The 21,380-nt window shown below is 53.2% G+C and overlaps 1 protein-coding gene across 4 annotated transcripts; it reads right to left on the bottom strand.

Annotated features, from left to right (window-relative positions):
• Positions 1-574: 574 nt before the first annotated feature.
• On the bottom strand, positions 575-20,429 carry PKM (pyruvate kinase M1/2). 4 transcript variants are annotated; one of them, XM_064668611.1, is made up of 12 exons: positions 20,246-20,360; positions 15,126-15,185; positions 14,751-14,920; positions 14,313-14,404; positions 11,252-11,383; positions 10,865-11,051; positions 9,793-10,063; positions 9,355-9,505; positions 7,867-8,019; positions 4,075-4,241; positions 1,847-2,028; positions 575-1,336 (listed from the first exon to the last, which is right to left on the bottom strand). In XM_064668611.1, exons 2-12 carry the CDS (start codon positions 15,164-15,166, stop codon positions 1,230-1,232), a joined length of 1,653 nt encoding a protein of 550 aa, XP_064524681.1. In that variant the 5' UTR covers positions 15,167-15,185; positions 20,246-20,360; the 3' UTR covers positions 575-1,229. The 4 variants fall into 4 exon arrangements, with proteins under 4 accessions (XP_064524681.1, XP_064524683.1, XP_064524682.1 ...); XM_064668613.1 differs by lacking the exon at positions 15,126-15,185 and having other exon boundaries at positions 20,246-20,429; XM_064668612.1 differs by lacking the exons at positions 4,075-4,241; positions 15,126-15,185 and adding an exon at positions 4,684-4,850 and having other exon boundaries at positions 20,246-20,382.
• Positions 20,430-21,380: the final 951 nt, after the last annotated feature.

Genomic DNA, 21,380 nt, shown 5'->3' with positions numbered 1-21,380 from the left:
CGCCCGCCCATTGGCCACACGACGCTTCTCCCCGCCCCTGCCGTCCGCCCATTGGTCGTCTTCCGCTCGACCCCGCCCTCCCCACACGCCCATTGGCCGCTCTCCCCACGGGCCCGCCCCCTTCGCGCGCCGCCGCTGAGCACCGCCCCCGCACACAGGCCACGCCCATCGGCGGGAGGGGGCGGGGCCCGGGTACTCACACGGGCCGCAGAACCGCCTCTTAAAGGGACCGCTGTGCTCCAGCGGCGACCTCGGCTGGCACAGCCGGGCTCCATGGCCGCCCCCGGCTCTCTCGCGCCCGAGGCCAGGACCCCCTAGCCCCCCCCCAACCCCCACAGACACCCCCCCCAACCCCTTCGAGACTCGATCCCCCTCAATTCCCTTAGACCACGCCCTCGGGCTTTCCAACCCCTGCAGATGACCCCTCCCTTGTTGCCCCCAGCCCCTGTAGACCCCCTAAACCCTAACTGACTCCTCCCCTGGACCCCACCCACCCCTCCGGACCTCTCAGACCCTTCCACCAGAGCCCCCAACCCCTGCAGACCCCCCCCAGTGAGCAGATCAGCCCAGCAGGTGCTTCAGCTTCTCTTTATTGATGGACAGTTGTGCTCTCCCACCCCAAGGCCCGTCAGAGTGCTGGGTGAGGGGGGAAGGGACTCTGGGATGGTGGGGGGACACGACTAACACAGGAGACAACGCTGTAGGGGAGCACGGGAAGCTCTTGCACGGAGCCAACACCCTCCTCCTGCCCCCATGCCCAAAATAACCGGAGAGGGGGCTGGATTCACTTCGGACTGGGCCTGGGGAGGTGTGTGGCCCCATGGGAAGGGGTGAGTAGCAGCTTGCCTCGAGCGAGGGGTCCGGCGGAACCATTGACCACACATCGCCTCTCTCCTTCCCCAACCCCCCAGAACAGGGCCAGGAAAAGGACATTTTACACCCTGAGGACAGTCACCAGGAACCTCCTATGCCGACTCCAACACACATCAAGGCAGGACTTCACTACGGGAGAGAGGTTTTTTAAAAAACTAAACACTTCAAGTATATTTCTTTTAGTGATTTAAGGTCTCTTGCCCCTGCTGCTGCTGCACTGGGTGGTGTTTAGCAACCTACATCCACTCTAGGGACAAGGAGAACAGCGCAAGCAATGGCTGGTCTAATGCAAGAGGAGAGGGGGAGGGAAGGTGGGAAGGGAGGTGGGCAGGGGAAGGGAAGGCTGAGTCTGGTGCTCAGGGAACGGGCACCACACGCATGGTGTTGGTGTAGCCGGAGCCGGGGCGCCAGCCCGTCAGCACAATGACCAGGTCGCCGCTCTTGAAGAACCCACGGGCTTTGCCTGGGAGAGAAGAGAGAGGGGTCAGAGCCCAGGTCCACCCTGCCCCTCACCCACTTGTCACCAGCTCCCTGAGCCACCAAAGCTGCCTGCCCCATGGCAGTCGTGGCTCCTGGTGCGTATCAAGACATCCCCCCCACTTCCTGCTGTCCACCCATCTGCTTTAGGGTTCTCTGCCAACACAGAGCCTGGAATTCCACAACGTAGGATTTGGAGGGGCTGGAGAACAGTCACCCTGCTCCAGGTTTCCCCTGTCTCTCAGAGCGATGAGTGTCACAGTTCCATCACTCACCACCTTAAAACCAACCCGATCTTCTGCAGAAACCCCTTCTAAGGCAGCTGTGACAAACCCACTGCCCCATTTTCCAATCGGATGCTGCTGAGCCCATGCAACTACCACGGGTTTCCCAACGGGATCCAGTTACCACATAGGCAGCCAGTTCCTCTCCCTGTCACCAGAGCCCACGTTCACCCCAAAGCCCCACCGGGGGCTCAGGGCCCCCCATCACTCACCGACGTTCATTCCCAGGGTGACACGCAGATCCACGTCCTCGGCCCAGGCGTCCTGGGCAGGGTCCTTGCAGAGCACGGGGAAGATGCCGCGGTACAGGTGGGCCTGGCGGGCTGTCTGCTCGTTGCGGGTGATGGCGATGATGGGGGCGCGGGGGCGGTACCGCGACACCAGGTGTGCTGACCTGCGGGGAGAACACACCCGGTGGAGCCCCACGTGCCGGCACTGCCGCCAGAGGGGACGGAGAGGACGCTGTGTATGGCCAGCGGGAGCACAAGCAACCCACAAAGGCTCCCCAGAACCCCTGCAGGGACACGAGGGATGGCCACCCTGGTGACCATCTCCACAAGGAGATGGCAGCCAAGAGCCACTCACCCACCAGTTTGACATGGCTAAATTCCCAGTTAGGCAACTGGGCGGACACCACCTTGGCTCCCAGCTCAGCAAATGCCACTGGGGTGTTTTGGTCCCCAGACAAGCCTTTCCTTGTCTGTGTTGCTATGTTAAACTGGCGAGGTGCCATTTATTCCAGCCTCTCCAAGCAGGCCTTGGCATCTCAACTGGGGTCCCTGCAAGTTCCCTCTGTTTTGAGGAGCTCCCGGTTTCTGGGATGGAAAGAGCTGGTGCCAGCAGCGCTCCCCAAAGCGTGCCAAAGAGGAAGCCATCTGCCTCCCAGCCACCTGCTGAAGCAGCAAACAGGCCGGTTGCTCCACACACAGCTCTGCTCCTGCACCCAACGGGAAGCAAATGCAACAGAGCCCAAAATTTATACTGGGAAGTTGGGCACAGAGGCCTTAAAATAGCAGCAGCACACCCTGGGTGGGGACTACAGCTTCCCTTTCCCTGGACACATCTGCAAACAGAAAGGGATTCAAACTGTAAGGCCACAGCATCTACAGCTCCATCTTTCCAAGGGCCATGCCAGCATCTCCACTCGCTTCTGCAGCCTTGTTTAGTGGAGCCAAGCTCAGCCACACAGTTTGCTGCTCATAGCAGGCAGCAGCAGATGCTCCAAGCACCCAACCACACATCCCAGCTCTCAGACAATCCTTCCCACGCTGTCCAAGTCGCCTCCCAGGAGCTCCAGGAGATCCACGTACTCAAAGGTTTAACTGAATCCACAGCTAAAAATATTCAAAAGTCAGAGTTCAAAATCTCTTTAAAAAGGTCAAGTGTAAGGCTAGAACCCTGGACAAAGATACCTTAGAAGCATGAGGGTAACCAGAACTTGACACTTATGGTTCCCTCACCTCTGCACAAAGTGGCTGCTCCAAATCATTTTAAGCTGTAAATTTAGGTGAAGGATTTACTGATGGTCCAGGTCTTCAGGTAGATTATGCCCAGCACACAAAACCACACCTCTGCTGCTGCTCTACTGCTTTGGTGCGAATCCAGGGCGAGAAATCCTGATTTTCTTCCAGAAAGCAGCCTGAGACTTATGGTCAGACATGCACTGGGAGGGGACAGCCTGATTCCTCTAGATGGAAGAGCTGATCCATGAGGCTCCAGTTGCCTTCCCACAACTGGAAGAACAGGTCTCTGTTGGGCAGCTGTCACCACTGCTGGACAGAAATCCCAAACTACATCACTCCAGCATGTCTTTCACCTGCAGCCACTGAGCTCACCTGGGTGCCTGCCAGACACTTGCCTGTGCAGAGATTATTCACAGACAGGCACTAGGAAGCCTGGAAGAGGAAATTTCCAAAGCTTTCCCTTTCCCTAACAACCCTGGGCTACACAGTCCCTCTTTGCTCCTTGGGCTCAGGCAAGCAGGGCTGATGCCTGCAAAATTCAGCAAGGGACCAGTAATTTGGATGCTATGAAAGGCCAAGGCCCTGAATTAAAAAAAAAAAAAATAGATTCTGCATCCACTGAATTTTTGCCTCACTGTTACATCGACGGTTTCTTGCCAAGAAGTTTGAATTGGAGCTGCAACACTTATTTTCCTTTGGCTCTTCCAGCCAGCGCCGCTGGCAGAGCTGCCACTCACAGCAGCAAGAAAGAGGAAGCCGGGCTCGGAGCTGGTGCCACGCTGGCAGAGACAGGCTGAGGAACCTGGAGCACACGGATTGAGTCCATCTCCGAGGGACCAGCACTGCAGGCAGGCCTAGGCTCCCAGTCACTGCCAGAACCAGGTTCCACCTCTCTCTCAGGGCCGTGTTCTTGGGATCCTCCTTCCCCCACCCTGTCACGTAGTTGGCTTGACCTGGGGAAACCTGTCCCCTCCTACCTTCCAGACTTGGTGAGGACAATAATGGCCCCGCTGCAGCACTTGAAGGACGCTTCCACAGCGCCAACAGCAGCGGCCTCGGTGGGGTCGCAGTTGAGGGGGGTCAGACGGCGCAGTTCCTCAAACAACTGCCTGTGAAAGATGGCGGCTTCGGCCTCCCGGGCAATCTATAAGAGCAACACGCATTCGGGATGACAACACTCACAGCACCACTCGGGCAGCACAGGGAGGGCGAGGTGCTCTGTCACAACGTGGCACAGCAACACCGTCACCACATGGTGAGCCCAGATTGAGCTCAACACGCTGGGGTGACGCCACGGCACTCAGCCACCCCAACACCACATCCCTGGAGAGGAACCATTTGATTTCCCAGGTGTTCTTCTCCAAATGGTGGCACCTCGCCCTGCCGTGCCCACACTCAGGTGACACTCATGCCAACTGCCAGGCACTCTTGCTCTGCTCCTGCCTGCTGGGGTCCCTCCCTGGCACAAGTCAGCTCAGCCTACAGCAGTTACGCAAGGCCAGCACGGGCTGAATTCCTGCAGTGTTAGAACGCAGCGTGTTTTTGCCATGGAAAGGGCTGGCCCTGAGCCCCTCTCCGAGCCCTACCTGCCGGACTCGGTCAGGACTATCAGGGCTGCAGCTAAGCACTTAAAAGAGGCCTCCACCGCGCCCGCCGCCATGGCATCGGCAGGGTCCCTGTTGTTAACATTGAGCCGTAAAATCTCCTCGAAGAGCTGACGATGAAACATTGCGGCCTCGGCCTCCCGAGCGATCTGCAGCCCCCAGGGAAGGGAAGGAGGAGAACAGGAAAGAAGAGAAGGAAAGATATACCAGAGGAACGTGAGATCACGTTAATTTACCCAATCATCATAGTAATGCATGCAAGAGGGTATTAGGATCAAGCTGTGAAACTTTTTGGCTCTCAGGTTGTGAGTTTGCTGAATGCAACCCAGACTAACATCCAGCACATCATGTGAATGGCAGGCCCCAGTCACCAGGCAGGTATTCCAAAGGTGGCTATTCATTGCATTTTGGAGTCCTGTCAGAGCAGGTAAACACTGACTGCTTTTCAAGAAACAGAGCAAGCCAGCTCAGAGGCAGAACTTATTTTGTTACAGCTGCTTATGACTCCCTTGAGAGACTCTTGTGCCACCTACCAGCCTGCCCACAGTCCTGCCTGTTATTCCTCAAGAATCTCTGTGGCTTCCTTTCATCCTCTCCTAACACCACAGAGCTCTGCTGTAACAGTCTTCATGGAGCCAACGTGCAAATAATGCACTTTTAACATGAGCCCTCAAGGTGGGACACTGGTCCTTCTCAGCTTTGTTAGATTTAGTTTAACTTGAGAGCAAATAAAGATTTAGTTTAAGTTGAGAATCAATAAAGGTTTAGTTTAGTTGAGAGCCAGTAAAGTTTCACCTCCAAGTGGGATATCAATTTCCCTTCTGGTAATAAGGAAACAAACAGGAACAAGTCTTCCTTATAGGGTTGTCACAATGTGGATGTTGAGGAGTTTGTACAGTGCCAGACGTGACAGATGAGAGGGACACAGGCAAAACTAAGGACTTTCTGTTCCTGCTGAGCATTGGCAACAGGTTCAGTAACCTGCTCATCCCAGCACCCCGGGAATCACTCACGGGAAAGACAACTCCCATCTCAGGAGGCTGCATTAGCCCCTGACAACCCGATAAAGAAGGCTTGCAGAGACAAGAAAAGCATGCAAAGGTGACCATGTTCAAGGACAACTTCATCCAGGTATTTCAGAAAGGGAGCAGCCACTACACAAAGTACAATTTCCTGTTTAATTAGAGATCAACATGTCATCATAGTGAAAGCTTTGGAGTTAAAAAGTCAAGAATTTTCCTACTCCAGTGTTGATGATTTATTTTCTATGATGCTGGGAATTATCCCTTCCACAGCTATCAGTTTAAGCCAAAGTAGTTAAGTATCTTATGTCTAAAAATAACAGGACACATGGGGCAGGCCAGAATAGCAGGCTGGTGCCAACTTGTCCTCAAGCCGTTTGTTACTGCTGGCTTTAGATAAAATGGGAGTATTTGCCTCAAAACATTCACTCCAAATGCAGGAGCTGGGAGCCAGGCAGTTTATCTTCAGCCCTGGTACAAAGGCAGCAGCTCTGTGTAGCACACAGGGCAAACCCAAGCTTAGCAGGAAGCCTGCGTTCCCCAGGTGTAATGGAACATGGGAATACATGTGTCTGCTTTGGCATGGTTGCAGAGGGACAGCAATCCTTAACTCCACCCCAAAGCCGGATCTGCTCATGCAGGAATGGCTATACAGGGTTGGTGCATGGTTGGAAATACCAGGGAAGGTGGGAGAAAGGGAAATGGAGTGGCTGTTTAAACCTTGGTCCCCTCAAACAGCATGGACAGGGTGGTGTTTGAAGACCAGTGTGGATCATGGACTTGAATGGGAAGGCAGCCCACTCCCATTAGCAGGAATCAGCCTGCCCAGTATTTGGAAGCTTACCACTTAGGTGGAAACACCCCCTGCTCTGGCCATACTGCAGGTCTCCAGGCTGTGGTTACTCAGGGCATTATTGCTGGGCTCAACTAACACCAAGGGAAACAGCTCAGAGGAAAGATCCTGGCTGTTCTGGGACGTGCTCCTACCATCAGAGTTGGCACCTTGCTGCCTGGAACATCTTACATTCAACAAAGGGAATCTGTGTTTCGATTTCTGCACTGAGGGTTAAAGCCTTCAGTGTTTCCCCAGGGGCTGGTGGAATGAACAGCACCATCCCCAGGTCTGCAGGAAGAGGGAAGCAGGTGCAACAGGTCCTGAACTCAGGCTACAGATACAACACAACCTGCCCAGGCCAAGGAATTAATGCCAGGATGAAAACCCAGGTGTGTAAGGTTTGCTGCAGCAAGTTCCCGACTCTTGGTAGGAAGTCAACCCTTGTGATTTAAGGGATGGAAAATGAGGGAGAAGCTTTTAGATGAACTGTTAGCATTTGGCCTGGAAAGGAGCAGTCACTGCCCAGTCATCATCAAGTCATATTTTGCAGTTGCCTCATGCAAAAAACACCACTCCATACTGAGATAAAAGTTATTTAGCTAACACACTGCAAACCAACACTGGCTGAGTTGATTAATCTATAAAATCTGAACTGCAAATAAAACTGGTGAGAGTTAGAACTGGTGAGAGTTATCACTGCTGTGATTCACAGCACTGCTAACTGGGGAGCAGCAGCTTGTAGGTACTTGACATCAGGCTTTTATCAGCTGAAACTTGAAGCAGAGCAGAGGTTTCTGGCAGTTCAGGCATGTAAAAATATGGTGCTGTCAGTACTCATGCAACAAACCCCCCCAACATGAGCACACACCAGGTGCTGAATGCAGCAGTGCTGTAAACCAGCCTCAGGAGCCTCCCCCACCCCTCCCACACTGCAGTCAGCCAAAACCTTTCATTATCTACAGATAAACTGCTTAAGCAGCTCCTTGACCTTGCAGAAGTTTAATGCATTAATATGCCACTGTAATAGGACAGTGGACGAAACTTCTATCAAGGTAATGGCAAAACCCCCTTTACCCTGTCCTAAGCAAAAAGAAATGGGAAGTTTCATACGTCAGAGCAGCTCTCAACTCTGCCTGACAACAGTTTGGAGCACAAAAACTGCGGTGCCAGGCCCTCAGGACCGTATTTGGTCGATAAAAACCCACCCACAGCAGAACGTGAGCAGAGAAATGCCAGTTTTGGGTGGCTGGGCACATTTTGGTCCCCGTGTGCCCGGCCCAGGGCAGGGCAGGGCAGGGCAGCACTCACCAAGTGCTGCATGCGCACGGCCTCCAGAGGGTAGTCGCCCTTGGCCGTCTCCCCGGACAGCATGATGCAGTCTGCGCCGTCCAGCACCGCGTTGGCCACGTCGCTGCCCTCGGCGCGCGTCGGCCGCGGCTTCTTGATCATGCTCTCCAACATCTGGAAGAGAGCAACCCGGAGAGGTCGAGATGCTGCCAAAAGGAAGCAGCTGCTTTTTCATTAGTGCACTTCAATGCTCTTGATCGGGTGGGCACAAAGTGGGATGCAGCCTAAGAACTCTGGGAGAAGTGTTCTCTGTGGGTATGGAACAGAGAGGTGCCTGGTCCCTAAATCAGCTTTGAATTTAAGCATCTACTAGCAAGGAAAACAACCTATTTAGTTTTGTACCCACTATACATTTATTCTTTTTCCAGGGAAATTTAAATCACAGAACATCCCAGACACGACATTCCAACTTTTTATTAAACTTTCCAGCATAAGGCTTGGTCCAAGGAACCCAGAGCTCTTTAGAGCAGAGTGTGGCATTACACGTAGTTTTGGAAGCTCAGATCCAGTCATACATTCCCAAATTTGGGCTTTTTACATCTAGAAATCAGAAAGAGCAAGGTCTGACCCAATAAAGTCACCTTCATCCAGCACAGTATTTCAAATGTTTTAGATAATATAAACAGGGATATAAAGTCAGAACAGCCAACTCCACAAGCTTCCTAAGCATCCACTCTCAAGAGAGTGAAAAACAGGACAGCTTTCCATGAGGTCAGCTCTTCCTAACACTTCTCCACACATCCAAGCCTGTCCAGCTCTCCTGTCTTCCTCAGCTTTCCCCAGCTGGATCTCACCACTGCACAAACACCGCTCATATCCCATGGGGCACTGCCTGAGGCAGCATTCCAGCTGCATTTCAGTAGCAATACAGGCAAAAGAAGGAGCATATGCCACTGTACATCCAGAATTTTGTCTGATGACTACTGTCCAGGGACAGTGTTTGCTTCCACAGCCTGTGTGCAGAGCAAGCACAGCAGGAAACCAGCTCTCTCAGTGCCTGAGAACTGTCTGCATGTGATCCCTACTACTCCCAGAATAAGGAGATGGATCTTTCAGTCAGTTCCTTCAGATGCTGCAGTGTGGGTGCATCTTGTAAGACACCTGGAAGCCTGGGCAAGTCTTCCCTATCAGGCACAGATGTGATGCCACAAGATGCCAAGGCAAATTGTGCCAGTTTTCCCCAGAATATGTTCAGTCAGCCCAAAAGGCTCATTATCTCATGATGTTTTGAGGTGTAAAACCTTCAGCAGGCACCCAAGAGGTCCTGTAACCTCACTGGGGAGGTTCCCAAACACAGAAGTGCCTCAACATGAACTCCTCAGCTATTGGCAAAACCTCTTTGCTCTTGGCATCTCACTGTCTAATCAACGCCACCAAGCCTTGGCAGCTCCCAATGTTCCCTCCTGGCCAGATTCCAGCCATGAGGAGCCAATGGTGTATTTCCAGTACCTGAGTGGCACAGATGATAGGTTTGCCAGCCCTGTTGCAGCGCCCAATCATCATCTTCTGGGCGAGGAAGACTTTTTCAGCCGGGATCTCGATTCCCAGGTCACCACGGGCCACCATAATGCCATCGCTGGCCTCCATGATCTCATCGAACCTGACAGCGAGACAAGAGCTGTGTTATCCCATTTGTCCTGCAAAGCACCCTTCCATCTGCTCTGTCCTCCTCTCCTGGAAGGGAGCATCGATGTAGAGTGCCGTCAGCACACGGCCTTTCCACGGCCTGTTTGTGTTCCTGCAATGCCAAGGAAGGAGGAAGAAAGCCAAGACCGAGGCACAGCACACGTTCAGTGCTACACAAAGCTGTCTAAAGCTACAGGAAGGGAGTGTGAGTTGATTTATTTCAGTCTGACAAACCTGAAGTGCCCCCTGCCCAAAGCTCACCTGCGCACACCCTCGTGGTTCTCGATCTTGCTGATGATCTTGATGTTCTTTCCCTTCTCCCCCAGCACCTTCCTGACAGCGTGGACGTCGGCGGCTTTGCGGATGAAGGAAGCAAACACCATATCCACGTTCTGCTCCACACCGAATTTGAGGTCCTGAATGTCCTTTTCAGAGACGGCGGGCAGGTCGACGGCAGCGCCGGGCAGGTTCACGCCCTTCTTGCTGCCGAGCATCCCGCCGTTCTCGACCTCAGTCATGACATAGTCCTTGCCTGAAACACGTGTTCCCACAGTCAGTGCTTGCCAGGAAGCTCCCACTACTGGCTCCCACCTCCCCTGCCTGGGAACAGCAGTTCCAACAGCAACACACAAGATAAGAAAGAACAGCATGTCCCTTCAGAGCACTTGTGTACCACACGAGCTCCCAACCCACCCTTGGGAACACAACACACTGGTTTAAAACAACTTCTATGTGTTCTTGGAGAAGATGCCAATTGTTTTGTGCAGGAGGTTGGCAATGTCTTCCCCCCAAAAGGCTCCCAGGTTGCACCTCTGCACACAGGAGCCCTGTTACACCAAACTGAGCAGCTCAAAAGCCTCACCTCAGTGTCCATACACGCTCAGGGATTAGAGGCTCCAGCGCTTTAGGGAGCACTATAAAGGGAATATCATGGAACTACCCTTGCCTCTAAATTCCCAGTTAAAGCAGGTTCTGTCTCTAACCACAAAACTCAGGGTCTGCCTGTAGAACTAGTTAAATCCTGCATTAAGAGCATGAATTAGCTTGGCTGAACAGGCTTTGATCATGAGCTGTGGTATGGCCCTACAACATGTCTCCCTTTGAAGAGAAGTTTTAGAAGCCAGTCCAGGGAAATCCAGCTAAAGTTAGTTTTTGGAAAATTCCTACACTTAAAGTAGAGAAGGTTTGGTTTTAAGTCTCACTACAGCATCAAGAACCATATCCTCCTTTCTTTAATACACAACTGCAAGCTAAAAAGCAGTTACTGGAGGGAAAGCACAAACATGTTCCAAGAAAAAACCAAGCAGGCATAACTGGAATGGCTGTTACCCACCTTTCTCCTTAACCAGCAAGGAAATCAGACCGTCATCCACGTAGATTTTGCTGCCAACATCTACGACCTTGATGAGATTCTTGTAGTCCAGCCACAGCGTGTTCTCGTCGCACTTCTCCATGAAGGCATCGTCCAGGGTCACTTTGAGCGGTGAGCCCCTCTTCAGCTCCACTTCTGCTGTGCCACTCTGGGTGTCAAAATGTGTGTCAGCAAAACCAGGAAAAACCAGCACACAACTACCTCCCAGCCTGCAGCAGTTCATCCAAACTTTTGGTAGGTGTTGTGTTACCTCGTTTCCTAGGACACTTTTTGTTTGGAAAAGGCCACGAGCTTAGCATAACTAGTCTCATGAGGTGAAGAGTGTGGGATAAAAAATTAGCAACTTACTCCCTTAATGAGTCCAGTTCGGATTTCAGGTCCCTTGGTGTCCAGTGCAATAGCCACAGGTCTGTAGGTGATGGGATCAGAGGCAAAGCTCTCTGTGGCTTCTCGCACGTTCTTGATTGTGCCCTCATGATACTGGCAAGGAAAAAGAGATGGGAATGTTCAGACCATTTCTACTCCACTGCTTATGGAAAAGATTCTGAGACACTGCCCAAGCTGAGAGCTTTGCTTTCACATGATGCTCAGTTTCAGTTCTACCTTCAAAATTTAATCCAGACTAAGCTTCCAGAAAACCAGAGTATAAGGATAAGGCCTTCCTGTCATGAAGGTAGAGTCTGGAAATTATCTGGCTGTGCCCTCAGTTCTAATTCCAGAAGGACAACTCAAGGAGAAGCCCAGAGGCCTGGCTGAAGTGATTTTCCATCAGGAGACACGCTCGCCAATTGAAGGTGGTTTATCAACCAGCAGGCCTTTAGGAGCCACATTTCCAAAAGTTTTGCTGAACACCTGTCTATTCAACACAGCAGAACATCATCAGATGGATAACTGTGTGCATGGAAAGACACCTGGATGGCAGAAGAACGTCACAGCTAAGCCACTCTCACACGTGCCTGTGCTCCTCCCCCATTCAGGGCACCAAAGGGAAGAGGCCATTCCCCACTCCCTTCATTCCCCACTCCCACACACACTTCTAGCCTGACCCACAATCAGTCCCACAGGTGGACAAGCCTTTCATTATCTCTTTGGCTGAAATTTCCCCAAGTGATAAAGGATTTGCAAAGGGGATGTTATCCATGTATATATTTACATTTTATTTCAGAAGCCAAAGCAATCACACCAGGAGTTCAGTGCTGCAGCACCACAAACCTGGCTTCCAAACCTCCACATGTATAAGAGCATTTTGCTAATGCTGCCAGTTTTGGGACAGTTTCCTGGGAAAAATCACATCCTAATCCCTCAAATGTGCTTTGAATGGCCAGCAGATCGGTTCACTTTACTTGTTCAAACAACATTAAGAGATAACCTGAACTATTTACAACTACAAGAGTTGTGTAACACTTGACAGACTGTTGTAGATAAGAAATACCCTTTCCCCTCTCTGTACCCATAGTGACAGAGTTTGACCTGACTCTCCTGAAACACCTGGCTCCCTTTGATCTGACTTCACCTGGAACATCCGTCTGCCTCGTGACACTCATGCCCTCAACATGAGCCCTGCACACCAACCTGAGTATCTCAGGGGCAATAATCCAGTGCCAGGAAGGTGAGGCTGGAAAAAGCCGCGCTAAAGTTCACATGTATGCCCTTGGCCAGAGATAACCAACACCTGATAACTCCAGGACAGGAAAATGATTAAGTTTATTGACTGAGTGTGTGAGCTGGGACTGAGACGGCCCTGACCCTTCCAGGCACCGCAGCCTGGGATGCAGCACAGCAACCAGAAACCATGCCTGAATGGTCCCATTAAACTTATCTGATCCCAGGCATCTGGGATTTTTCCATTTTAGTTTGATATCAAGGACTGACTGAGCCTGACTTCCTGAAGAGTTATATATGCAGAATGGGAATGCAGGCAGAGCTGGAAGTAAAAGCCATTTTTACTCTATGTAAAAGGGTGGCAGGTAGGTGCCAAAGCACCTCTGCCAAAGTTGAATCCCCAGTAAATACTTTGGGATGGACACCAGAACTGAAGCACTTGTGACAGACAAAAACTCTGTGGGGCTTCACTGGAAACTGCAGCTTCTGAGAAACCAAGAGGGGACACAAACTTAGGACTGGCTACAGCTGATGGCCCCACTCCACAAGAGATGACAGCTGGACCAGAGCCTGCAGTAACCCAACCTCATCTGTTTGAAATGTGCAATTAGACCTCACCCAAAGCCACACTCCCTGTCCTCAACCTCAGCCAACAAGCTCACAGACCACAGCAGCCACTCTGCTGGGCAGTAACAGTGTGAAAATTCCCAGTTTCAGCCTGGCCACCAACTCCCTGATGCGTCACCTGGCCCAAGAGCCACCCAGCTGCAGGATTTGACTACCAGGAGGCAGAGTTGCTCCACACTTTCTCCAAGCAGATTTCCCAACTGCAGGCCCTGCACAGATGCTATCCCAGGGTGTTTAGTCAAGGTCTGACAGTTGCCCCCAGTTAAGTTTCAATTCTGACACTGCCTTATGCCCTTTAAAGGCCAGTGAGGGTGAAAGGCCAAGCTGTTACACACTACGAGGCTTACGGGTCAGTAAGTAAAGCCACCTACAGCTGCTACTGGGTGACATTTTGAGAGCTGGAAAGGAGTCAGGGTTAAAAAAAAAAAACTCAGCAGAAAGGCAACCTGGAATGGGATCCTCAACTCTCCCAGTATCACTAAGGACCTCAGCTATTTATAGCAGTAAGGGCTTGTCTATCATGGAGAATGTTGGTTTCTTTTGACCTTACTCTTCTAAGGTCACCACGCCACGCCCCAGGACCCTCCTGAGAGCCAGGAACGCAACTGGAGCAGCTGGTGAGCCAGAAAACTCAGTAGTTCATTCTTCCCACCGGGCAAAGTAATTACATCAAATCACTAACGGTTCCCTTTTGAGACAGGGTTATTCACTAACGACCTGCTTGCAAAATCCCCAGCAATGAAACAAGAAGTGAGATGAACTGATAGTGTGACCTCCTGCTGAGGTGCAAAACAGCAGCAGCAAAACAGGGGCAGGTGTTTTTGGCTTCTGCTGCTTCTTTGTGCAGTGAACAGCAGCATATGAGGAAGAACTGAAGTATTTCGTGGCAAGCAGTTGGCACACAGTGCCAAATCCCAGTTACCTGGCTTCCTGGTGCAGGGAAGGGTGTGGAACCAACCTGAACTGCTTTCAAAATGGCTCAGAGAACACACCTGAATGTTATCAGCAATTACACAGGCTCGGTATGTACAGTGTACTTTCCCCAAAAGCAGAGCTATTTTGCCTTCCCACACCAAGGCTGGTCTGGATAAAGCTGGATTTCCCTCTTCCATAAGGGACAGGGGCAGCAGACACACACACAGCCCAGTCAGGGCTGTATGAACTCAGACCCCACCCTTACCTCATGGGTGCCGTGAGAGAAGTTGAGGCGGGCAACATTCATTCCAGATTTAATCATTTCCTTCAGCTTCTCCACGGTGCGGGAGGCTGGGCCTAGGAGGAAGAAATAGTTTGAACATTAACTTTGTAAAAATAATGAGGTAACCCACACACACCAAGCTGTTTCATGTGGAAGAGAAAAGGTAACCGGATACAGGCTTGCTCAGCACTGCAGCAGCAAAGGTTGTTTTAACTTGCCCACAGAACCCAAGCAATTCCCATTTCCCTGGGTACTGGAATCACTCCCAGCAGTACCATGGGTCAGGCAAACATGGGAAAGTCGTGTTCCTTCACCACACAAGTTCAGCCCTGGCAAGGGATGAAAGCTGGATCCCTCTCACAATTTCCCTAACAGGTTTGGGTTCTTGCTGCAATTCTCCCCTACCCAGGAATCACCTACCAATGGTGCAGATGATGCCAGTGTTCCTGGCGGTGGTGGGCTCCGAGTCGATGTCCAGGCGGCACATGTGCTCCAGGAAGGTGTCTGCCATGGCAGCATGGAGCTGCTGAGTCTGGATGAAAGCGGTCCCTGCATCATGGTGCTTCGACATGGTTGCTCGATTCCTGTGTCTGGAAGGGAAGAAAGCGGTGCCAGGTTTGGGAATCACCCCGACCTGCCCAGCAAGCAGAGACACCAACACACCCACGTGATGAATATGGAGGTAACGAGAAAGCTGCTACTGGGTCAGACTTGATGTTCCTACTTGAGAGTCTTAACAGGCAAGACACATTTCTATTTCCATGTCATCCCCCACATGGACCACGCAAAGCTCACCTGCCTTCTATGCAGATGTTCCCTTCATAGCTTCTCTTCATTGCCAGTCTTCCCTTGGAGCTACACAACGCAACAAAATTCAAGCACTTGAGTGCGCAGGCAGAGGTTCTGCCTCCTCCCTCCCAGCTCTCCAGTCATTCCTCTACAAGCCTCGACTGCTCTTCCCATCCCAGCCGGGACCGGGGCAGCTCGGCACTGGCGTGACTGCGGCATGCCCGGACACGGGCAATCCTCTGCCCAGAGCACCTAATCGTGGCAAAGCCTGCCTAAGCCTAAACCCCAGTCTCTAAGCCTGGACAAGCAAGCAGACTTGAGTTGATTAAACACAACACCTTGGCAAAGAACATGTAAAAGACTGAAGATTTCTTTAAAACGTTCAAAGTCACTCTTCGACTGAAGACACTGCGGGTCTCCCCTGCCCCCTGCACTCCTTCTCACCAGGGCAGCTGAAAACCAACATAAAGTTTAAAACTGGTTATTTCTGCAAAATTTGGATTAAAAAACCTCTCTGAACTCAGGCTGCTTGGCTCCTCAGGACTAGAGCATCCCCACAACAGCAGGAACAGCCCATAACCCCAGGAGGAAGCTGAGCTGAAGCTTAACTGTCCACTGGGATGGCAGGACACTCATTTCCCAGCAGTGCTGGTGCCCCCAGGCATTTCTAATTGCAGTAATTTTGTTCTCAGGTAGAAGCGGCAACTAAAAGCTCTTTGTTTCTTGGACCTGCCCAGGTGAGAATCCAAAAGCCTTGGTAAGGGAGGGATGCAAGGTGGTGGCTAGTGGCATGGACAGATCACACATTTTGGCTTCAAATATTGGTCTGACTTCAAACTCCATCCCCTGGGCACGCAGGGGACATTCACAGCAGGCATGAGCTGCCTTCTTCAAGATGTGCTTGTAGAAATGTGGGTTGTGGCTCAGCTAAAGGCTGGGATAGAGCAGGGACTGAGCAGGGTTTTTGTTCTGCCCACTCCATGCAGATAAAGCCCCCCAGTAACTCATCGAGCATGTGAGAGGCACACACCAGCTCAGCAGGCTCAGCTCTGACAGAGGCACTGATGGGCCCAAACTCTCTGTCAGAGCTGAGAAGGACAGCCGTGCCCTCTCGGCCTGCCCTGAGCCAGCCGGTGCCGCAGCGGCTCCTCCCCTGCTCCGCAGCCCTTCCTCACGTAGCTCACGTCCTGCTCCTCGCACAGCCAGCCCTGACTCACCATCGCCGCTGCCATGCGGCACAGGGCGCCCGGGCCACACAAAACCATAATTTGACCTGGCAAAGCCTCTTTCCCTTCAGCCCTGCCAGAAGCTGCTGATTCACTGGAGTCACTACACGAAGGTCTGCCCACATGAAAAGCCCAACGAAGACTCCTTATTATAGGAAAACCCTCTGGTCAGCCCCGAAACATTGTTGTTTCAGCACTCTAACACTTGCTGCTGCATCCTCCGACACCTGCAGCGCAGCGCCGGCTTCTCTAGATGCCAAAACCAACAAGCCTTTGCTGGGAAATCACCTCCACGCACAGGCCAGCAGGTCTGCACAGCTTCTGGGAACACGAGGAATAGGGAACAACGGGATCCTGACACAGAAACTGGAATAAGGAACAACGGGATCCTGACACAGAAACTGCACCCGCAGCGTGACTTGGAAGTTCCTAACAATAGCCAGGTGAACTCCCTGCCTCATGGAAATCCCCCACTCACTCAAGTCATTTGCAAATACAACTTTAAGCCCTCTAAAGTTTTTATAAAGAGAAAGGAAAAGTTCACTTCCCAGTCAGAATCTCCTTCATAACTTTCCAGCAGTTCAGTGAGCTCAGAAAAGGTAACTGGAGACATCATGACCTTGTCCAGGGGCGAGAGCAGAAACGCAGGAGCCAAAAAGTGTCCCAAACACCCATCTGCCCCCAGTGCCGGGCCCACGACCAGCAAAATTCACTTCTTAGTGCTCCCTCCGGCCTCCCATCCCAGCACATTTACAAAGCAGCAATTGAATTCTACTGGAATGACCAGTCTTATATTTATAACAGGAATGTCTGGCATTTCCCACCACTCTGCTTTTTTTAAAATCAGAGGAGCAAGGACTTCAAGGACACCTGAAAACAGAGCTCTCAGTCTGGGCTGAGCACAGAAGGGGGGTAAGCAAAACCCTACAAAGCCTGTATGCTTCCAGCACTGAATAAATCTGAATTCCTTCCTTGAGGAATAATGATTAAATCCCCAAGTTTATTACTTGGGCTGCCTGTGCTACAGGCAGGGCATCTCAATGATGTCTGGTATCTCCCCAGCTCCTGAATATTCCAGAATGAGCCGTTTGAAGTCAGGACTGGTTTTGCAGTGCCAGGTGACTAATTCCAGCCAGCTCACCCCACTGGTCAGCCAAGAAAGCCTAAAATCACAGCACCTCCAGATGTGCCCTTGGGGATGGAGAAAGGAGAGGGAGCAGCAACCCCCACCCCGGCAATCCCCACCCAGGGCCAAGTCTGTTACCGGTGACAACGGGAAGTAGAAGCTCCAGCAGGGACTGGGACTGTCCCCAGGCCACACCGGCAGAGCTGTGTCACTGCCTGGAGGAACTGCAGCAGGAAGGGGGGGGGGGGGGGGCTCCTGGGGGGGGTGATGGTTCTGGATTTACAGCTCAGCCTCACTTACACAACCTCTCTGATGCTGCAGAATGACGCTGCTCATGCCCAGGGCCCTCAGCTAGAGGCAGAAATGGTTTGAGTTAGTGCTTAGGCCAGGGTTATGAAACCAGGCAGGCCTTCAGATTGCCAAAAAAAGATTACGAAAACATCAGCTTTGCTCATTCCAGAGGCGAAAGGCACTCAACAGCAGAGAAATGCAGCTGCTTGGCATCCCCTCTTGAGGGAGGGAGCACAGCACTGAGGTGGTGTCGCGACGTTACGTAAGTACAAAATGGCCACCCCAAAACACCCAAAACACCCCTCCTTTTCTGCAAGCCCGGATGGGACCCAGAAGCCACCACCTGCTCCTGGCTGGCCAAAGCTTCCCCCCGCAGCGAGCTGGGGATCCACGGGAGGAGAGCCCCACAAAAGGGATCGCTCTCCAGCTTTTAGGCAATGGAAAAGGAAAGTCAGGCCCGGGAGACAGCAGCACTTTCCCTGTGTGCTGCTGGCTCAGCAGAGCTGCCCTCCCCGCAAGGCAAACGCACAGAGTAGGCTTAACTAAAAAAAATAAGGAGAGGAGGCGACAAGCATCGGATGTTTGGTGAGGAGAAAGACTTATCTCGAGGGTATTTGTAGGACACACCTACAGGCTTAACCTTGCAGAGGACAAGGAGCCTTTCAGCCCGGCAAAAAGCACCTGGCTGCCTTCAGGCAAGCTGTAAAAACCTGCTTTACATGATAAAAGGAAGCTTTGGGTCTTTTTTTTAACATTTAAACAGGTGGAAGTGTAGCTCCCTGCGCTGCATGCCCACTCCAGGATGAAGGTCGCTGCACGTGGCAGCGCCCCGGTACTGCAGCCCCATTCCCTACGTGCCATCCATCACCACATGCTGCGGCTCCATCTTCCCCTGGGAAAACAACGGGAGATAAAGGGGCAGCACGTGCTCCGTCCGGCCTGGGAAACGTCTTGTTCCCACCAAATTCAATTATCAGCTTGGCGGGTGCAAAGGGAATTAAGGCCGGTGGTGGATCACGCGGGCTAACAGCAAGGAAGGTTTTAATAATATTTACAGCTTCTGGTAGATAAAGGAGTAGGTAATCAAAAAAATGCAGGCTGCCGCAGACTCCCCAGGGTGGTTATCTACCGAAAGCGAAGTTTCTCGGAAGGGTTTCACAGGCAGAAGTCCCCGGTTCAAGCACGTGGCTCCCAGCAGCGCTTCCTGCCTCGGCACAAAAACCTCTCGCTTAATCCGGCGATGGGCTGGAAACCCGCCGGCATCAGCCAGGCTCATTGGGCCATCAAACTTCTCTAAATTAGCCTAAATTCTGCTTTATAAACGGGATATCGAGCATGAAATTATGCGCTTTGGAGTGATTTTTTTTTTTTTAATTAAGCACTCCTGGTTGTACAACAAGTCCCAGGAGGTGTCTAAGTAACCAAAAAACCTCTTTGTCATCCTACCTTTGAGCCAAGGCAAGATATGACGAGCAGCAGTAAGAAAGTTAACACATTAGCATCACAAAAACCTCTGTAAAACACTGATTTTTTTGTTAACCTGGGCCTCGACGATACTAAGTTCCCTTATCAGGACAAAGCAGGTTTTCAGAGATTGCATTCTACTTTTCTTAGTCTGAGGAGACAGTCGGGAGGTTGCCATTGTCCGCCGACAAAAGCCCTATTCATGCCCTAGTAGACCCGCACAGAGGGTTTAAACACGTTTCAGAAGTTTTCGCAGTTCAAGAGACTGTCCAAATCAACTGGACGCGTTTAAGCAGGCACAATTATGGCGGAAGATTAATTATCTTTGCGGGGGGGGGGGGGGCGGGAAGAGGCTGCAGCATCACTGGCGAGTGCAGCGAGCCGGTCACTGATTTAAAGTCAGAGCCGCTCGAGGGAACCGCCGGCTCTTACGTGAGTGCGGGCGGGGGGGGGCGCCGGACGGGCCCCGGCTGCCTCTGACTCAGCCTCTGGCGGCTCCGCGGGCACAGCCCGGCCAGCAGGACCCAGCCGGGAGCTGCCACCCAGCCCCGCGCTCCGCGTAACCGCGCGGCCATCCCCCGTGCGCGGCCCCGGCTCCACGGACCGACCCCCCCGCGCCTCCCCGTGCCCGGAGCGGGCGGTGCCCGGTGTGGGGTCGCGGGAGGATGCTCGGAGCGAGGTTTCCCAGGTGCGGGGGGTTCCCGGTGCGGGGTCGTGGGGGGGATGCTCAGCGCGGGCGGTTCCCGGTGCGGGTCCACGAGGGGGGATGCTCGAGGCGGGCGTTCCCCGCCGCGGGGTCTCGGGGGATGCTCGGGAGGGTCGCGCGGCCGGGGCGGCCGCAGGCCACGTGCTCGGCACCGCGAGCCCCCCGCGCGCCCCTCCGGCCCCCAACCGTCCCATGGGGCGCGCGCCCCCTCCCTTCAGCCGCCGCCTGAGGGGGCCCCTCTGCCGGCAGCGGTTAACGGGAATAACGGGGATAACGGCGGTACCACCGCGGCCGCCCCTCAGGCCACCGTTACCTGCCGCCGCTCAGCCGCGTCACGAACCGCTGCTGCCTCTCCAAGCGCCGCCACCGCTCTGCGCGCCGCCCCCGCGCCCCGTCAAGGTGATCCCGGCCGGCCGCAGCACCGCCTCCTGCGGATCCCTCCGCCGCCCGCCCCGCCGGGAGATACAAGGGTGGGGAGCCGGGACTCCTTTCACCGGCGGACGCACAAGGCGCGGGGGAGGCGCTGAGAGTGGCACGCGCCCGACCGGCCAATGAGGAGACGGTGCAGCCGCCGCGCGCGCGGACGGAGAGTGGACACCGCCTTAAAGGGGCCGCTGCTCTTAAAGGGGCAGCGCCCTCTAACTCACGTTCTCCCAACTCAACCACCCCCCAGTTCACATCATCCCCACAATTCACATCCCCCCCAACTCACACCGACCCCCAACTCACATCCTCCAATTCACACCGCCCCCCAACTCACAGTGCCCCCCAGTTCACACACCCCCAACTCACACACTCCCCAAGGCACACTGCCCCCCCAGCTCACACTGTGCCCTCAACTCAGGCTGTCCCACTGCAACTCACACCATCCCCTCCATTCACATTGTCCCCCAAACTCACACCATCCTTCCCAACTCACACGACCCCCTAACTAAACCCCCCAACTCACATCATCTCCCCAACTCACACCATCCCCTCAACTCACATCGTCTCTCCATTCACATGGCCCCACCAACTCACACCCCCTCCAACTCACTCCCCCCAGCCACCTGGGGGGCCTCAGGAGTCCCTCTCTTTGTGGGGCTGGGCATTTTGGGGTGCTGTTGTAGGGTCCTGAGACCCTCCAGTGGGCACATTGAGGGTGCAGTGTGGGTGCTCTGTAGTGGGGCCGTGCAGACACCATGCTGGGGACACAGGGGACACCGTGATGGACATGGTGGGGACACTGCACTGGGGACACAGGGGACAACATGCCAACTTGGCAGGGACCCAACAGGGATGCCCTGTGCCAGATCCATGAGGGCCCAGGGCTGGGGATACTGGGGACCTCATGCTGGAAACCTTGTCCCGGGACTGTGGGTACATTTATTGGTGACCCATCACAGCTGCTCCACTGGGATCATGGTGACACTGGGGACACACTATTGACACAAGGACCTGCAACATGG

The sequence above is a fragment of the Pseudopipra pipra genome, chromosome 12 (genome assembly GCF_036250125.1).
Source record: "Pseudopipra pipra isolate bDixPip1 chromosome 12, bDixPip1.hap1, whole genome shotgun sequence".
NCBI classification, from domain to species: domain Eukaryota; kingdom Metazoa; phylum Chordata; class Aves; order Passeriformes; family Pipridae; genus Pseudopipra; species Pseudopipra pipra.
Note: the sequence above shows the minus strand (reverse complement) of the source record. Positions and strands in the feature narration are given on the sequence as shown.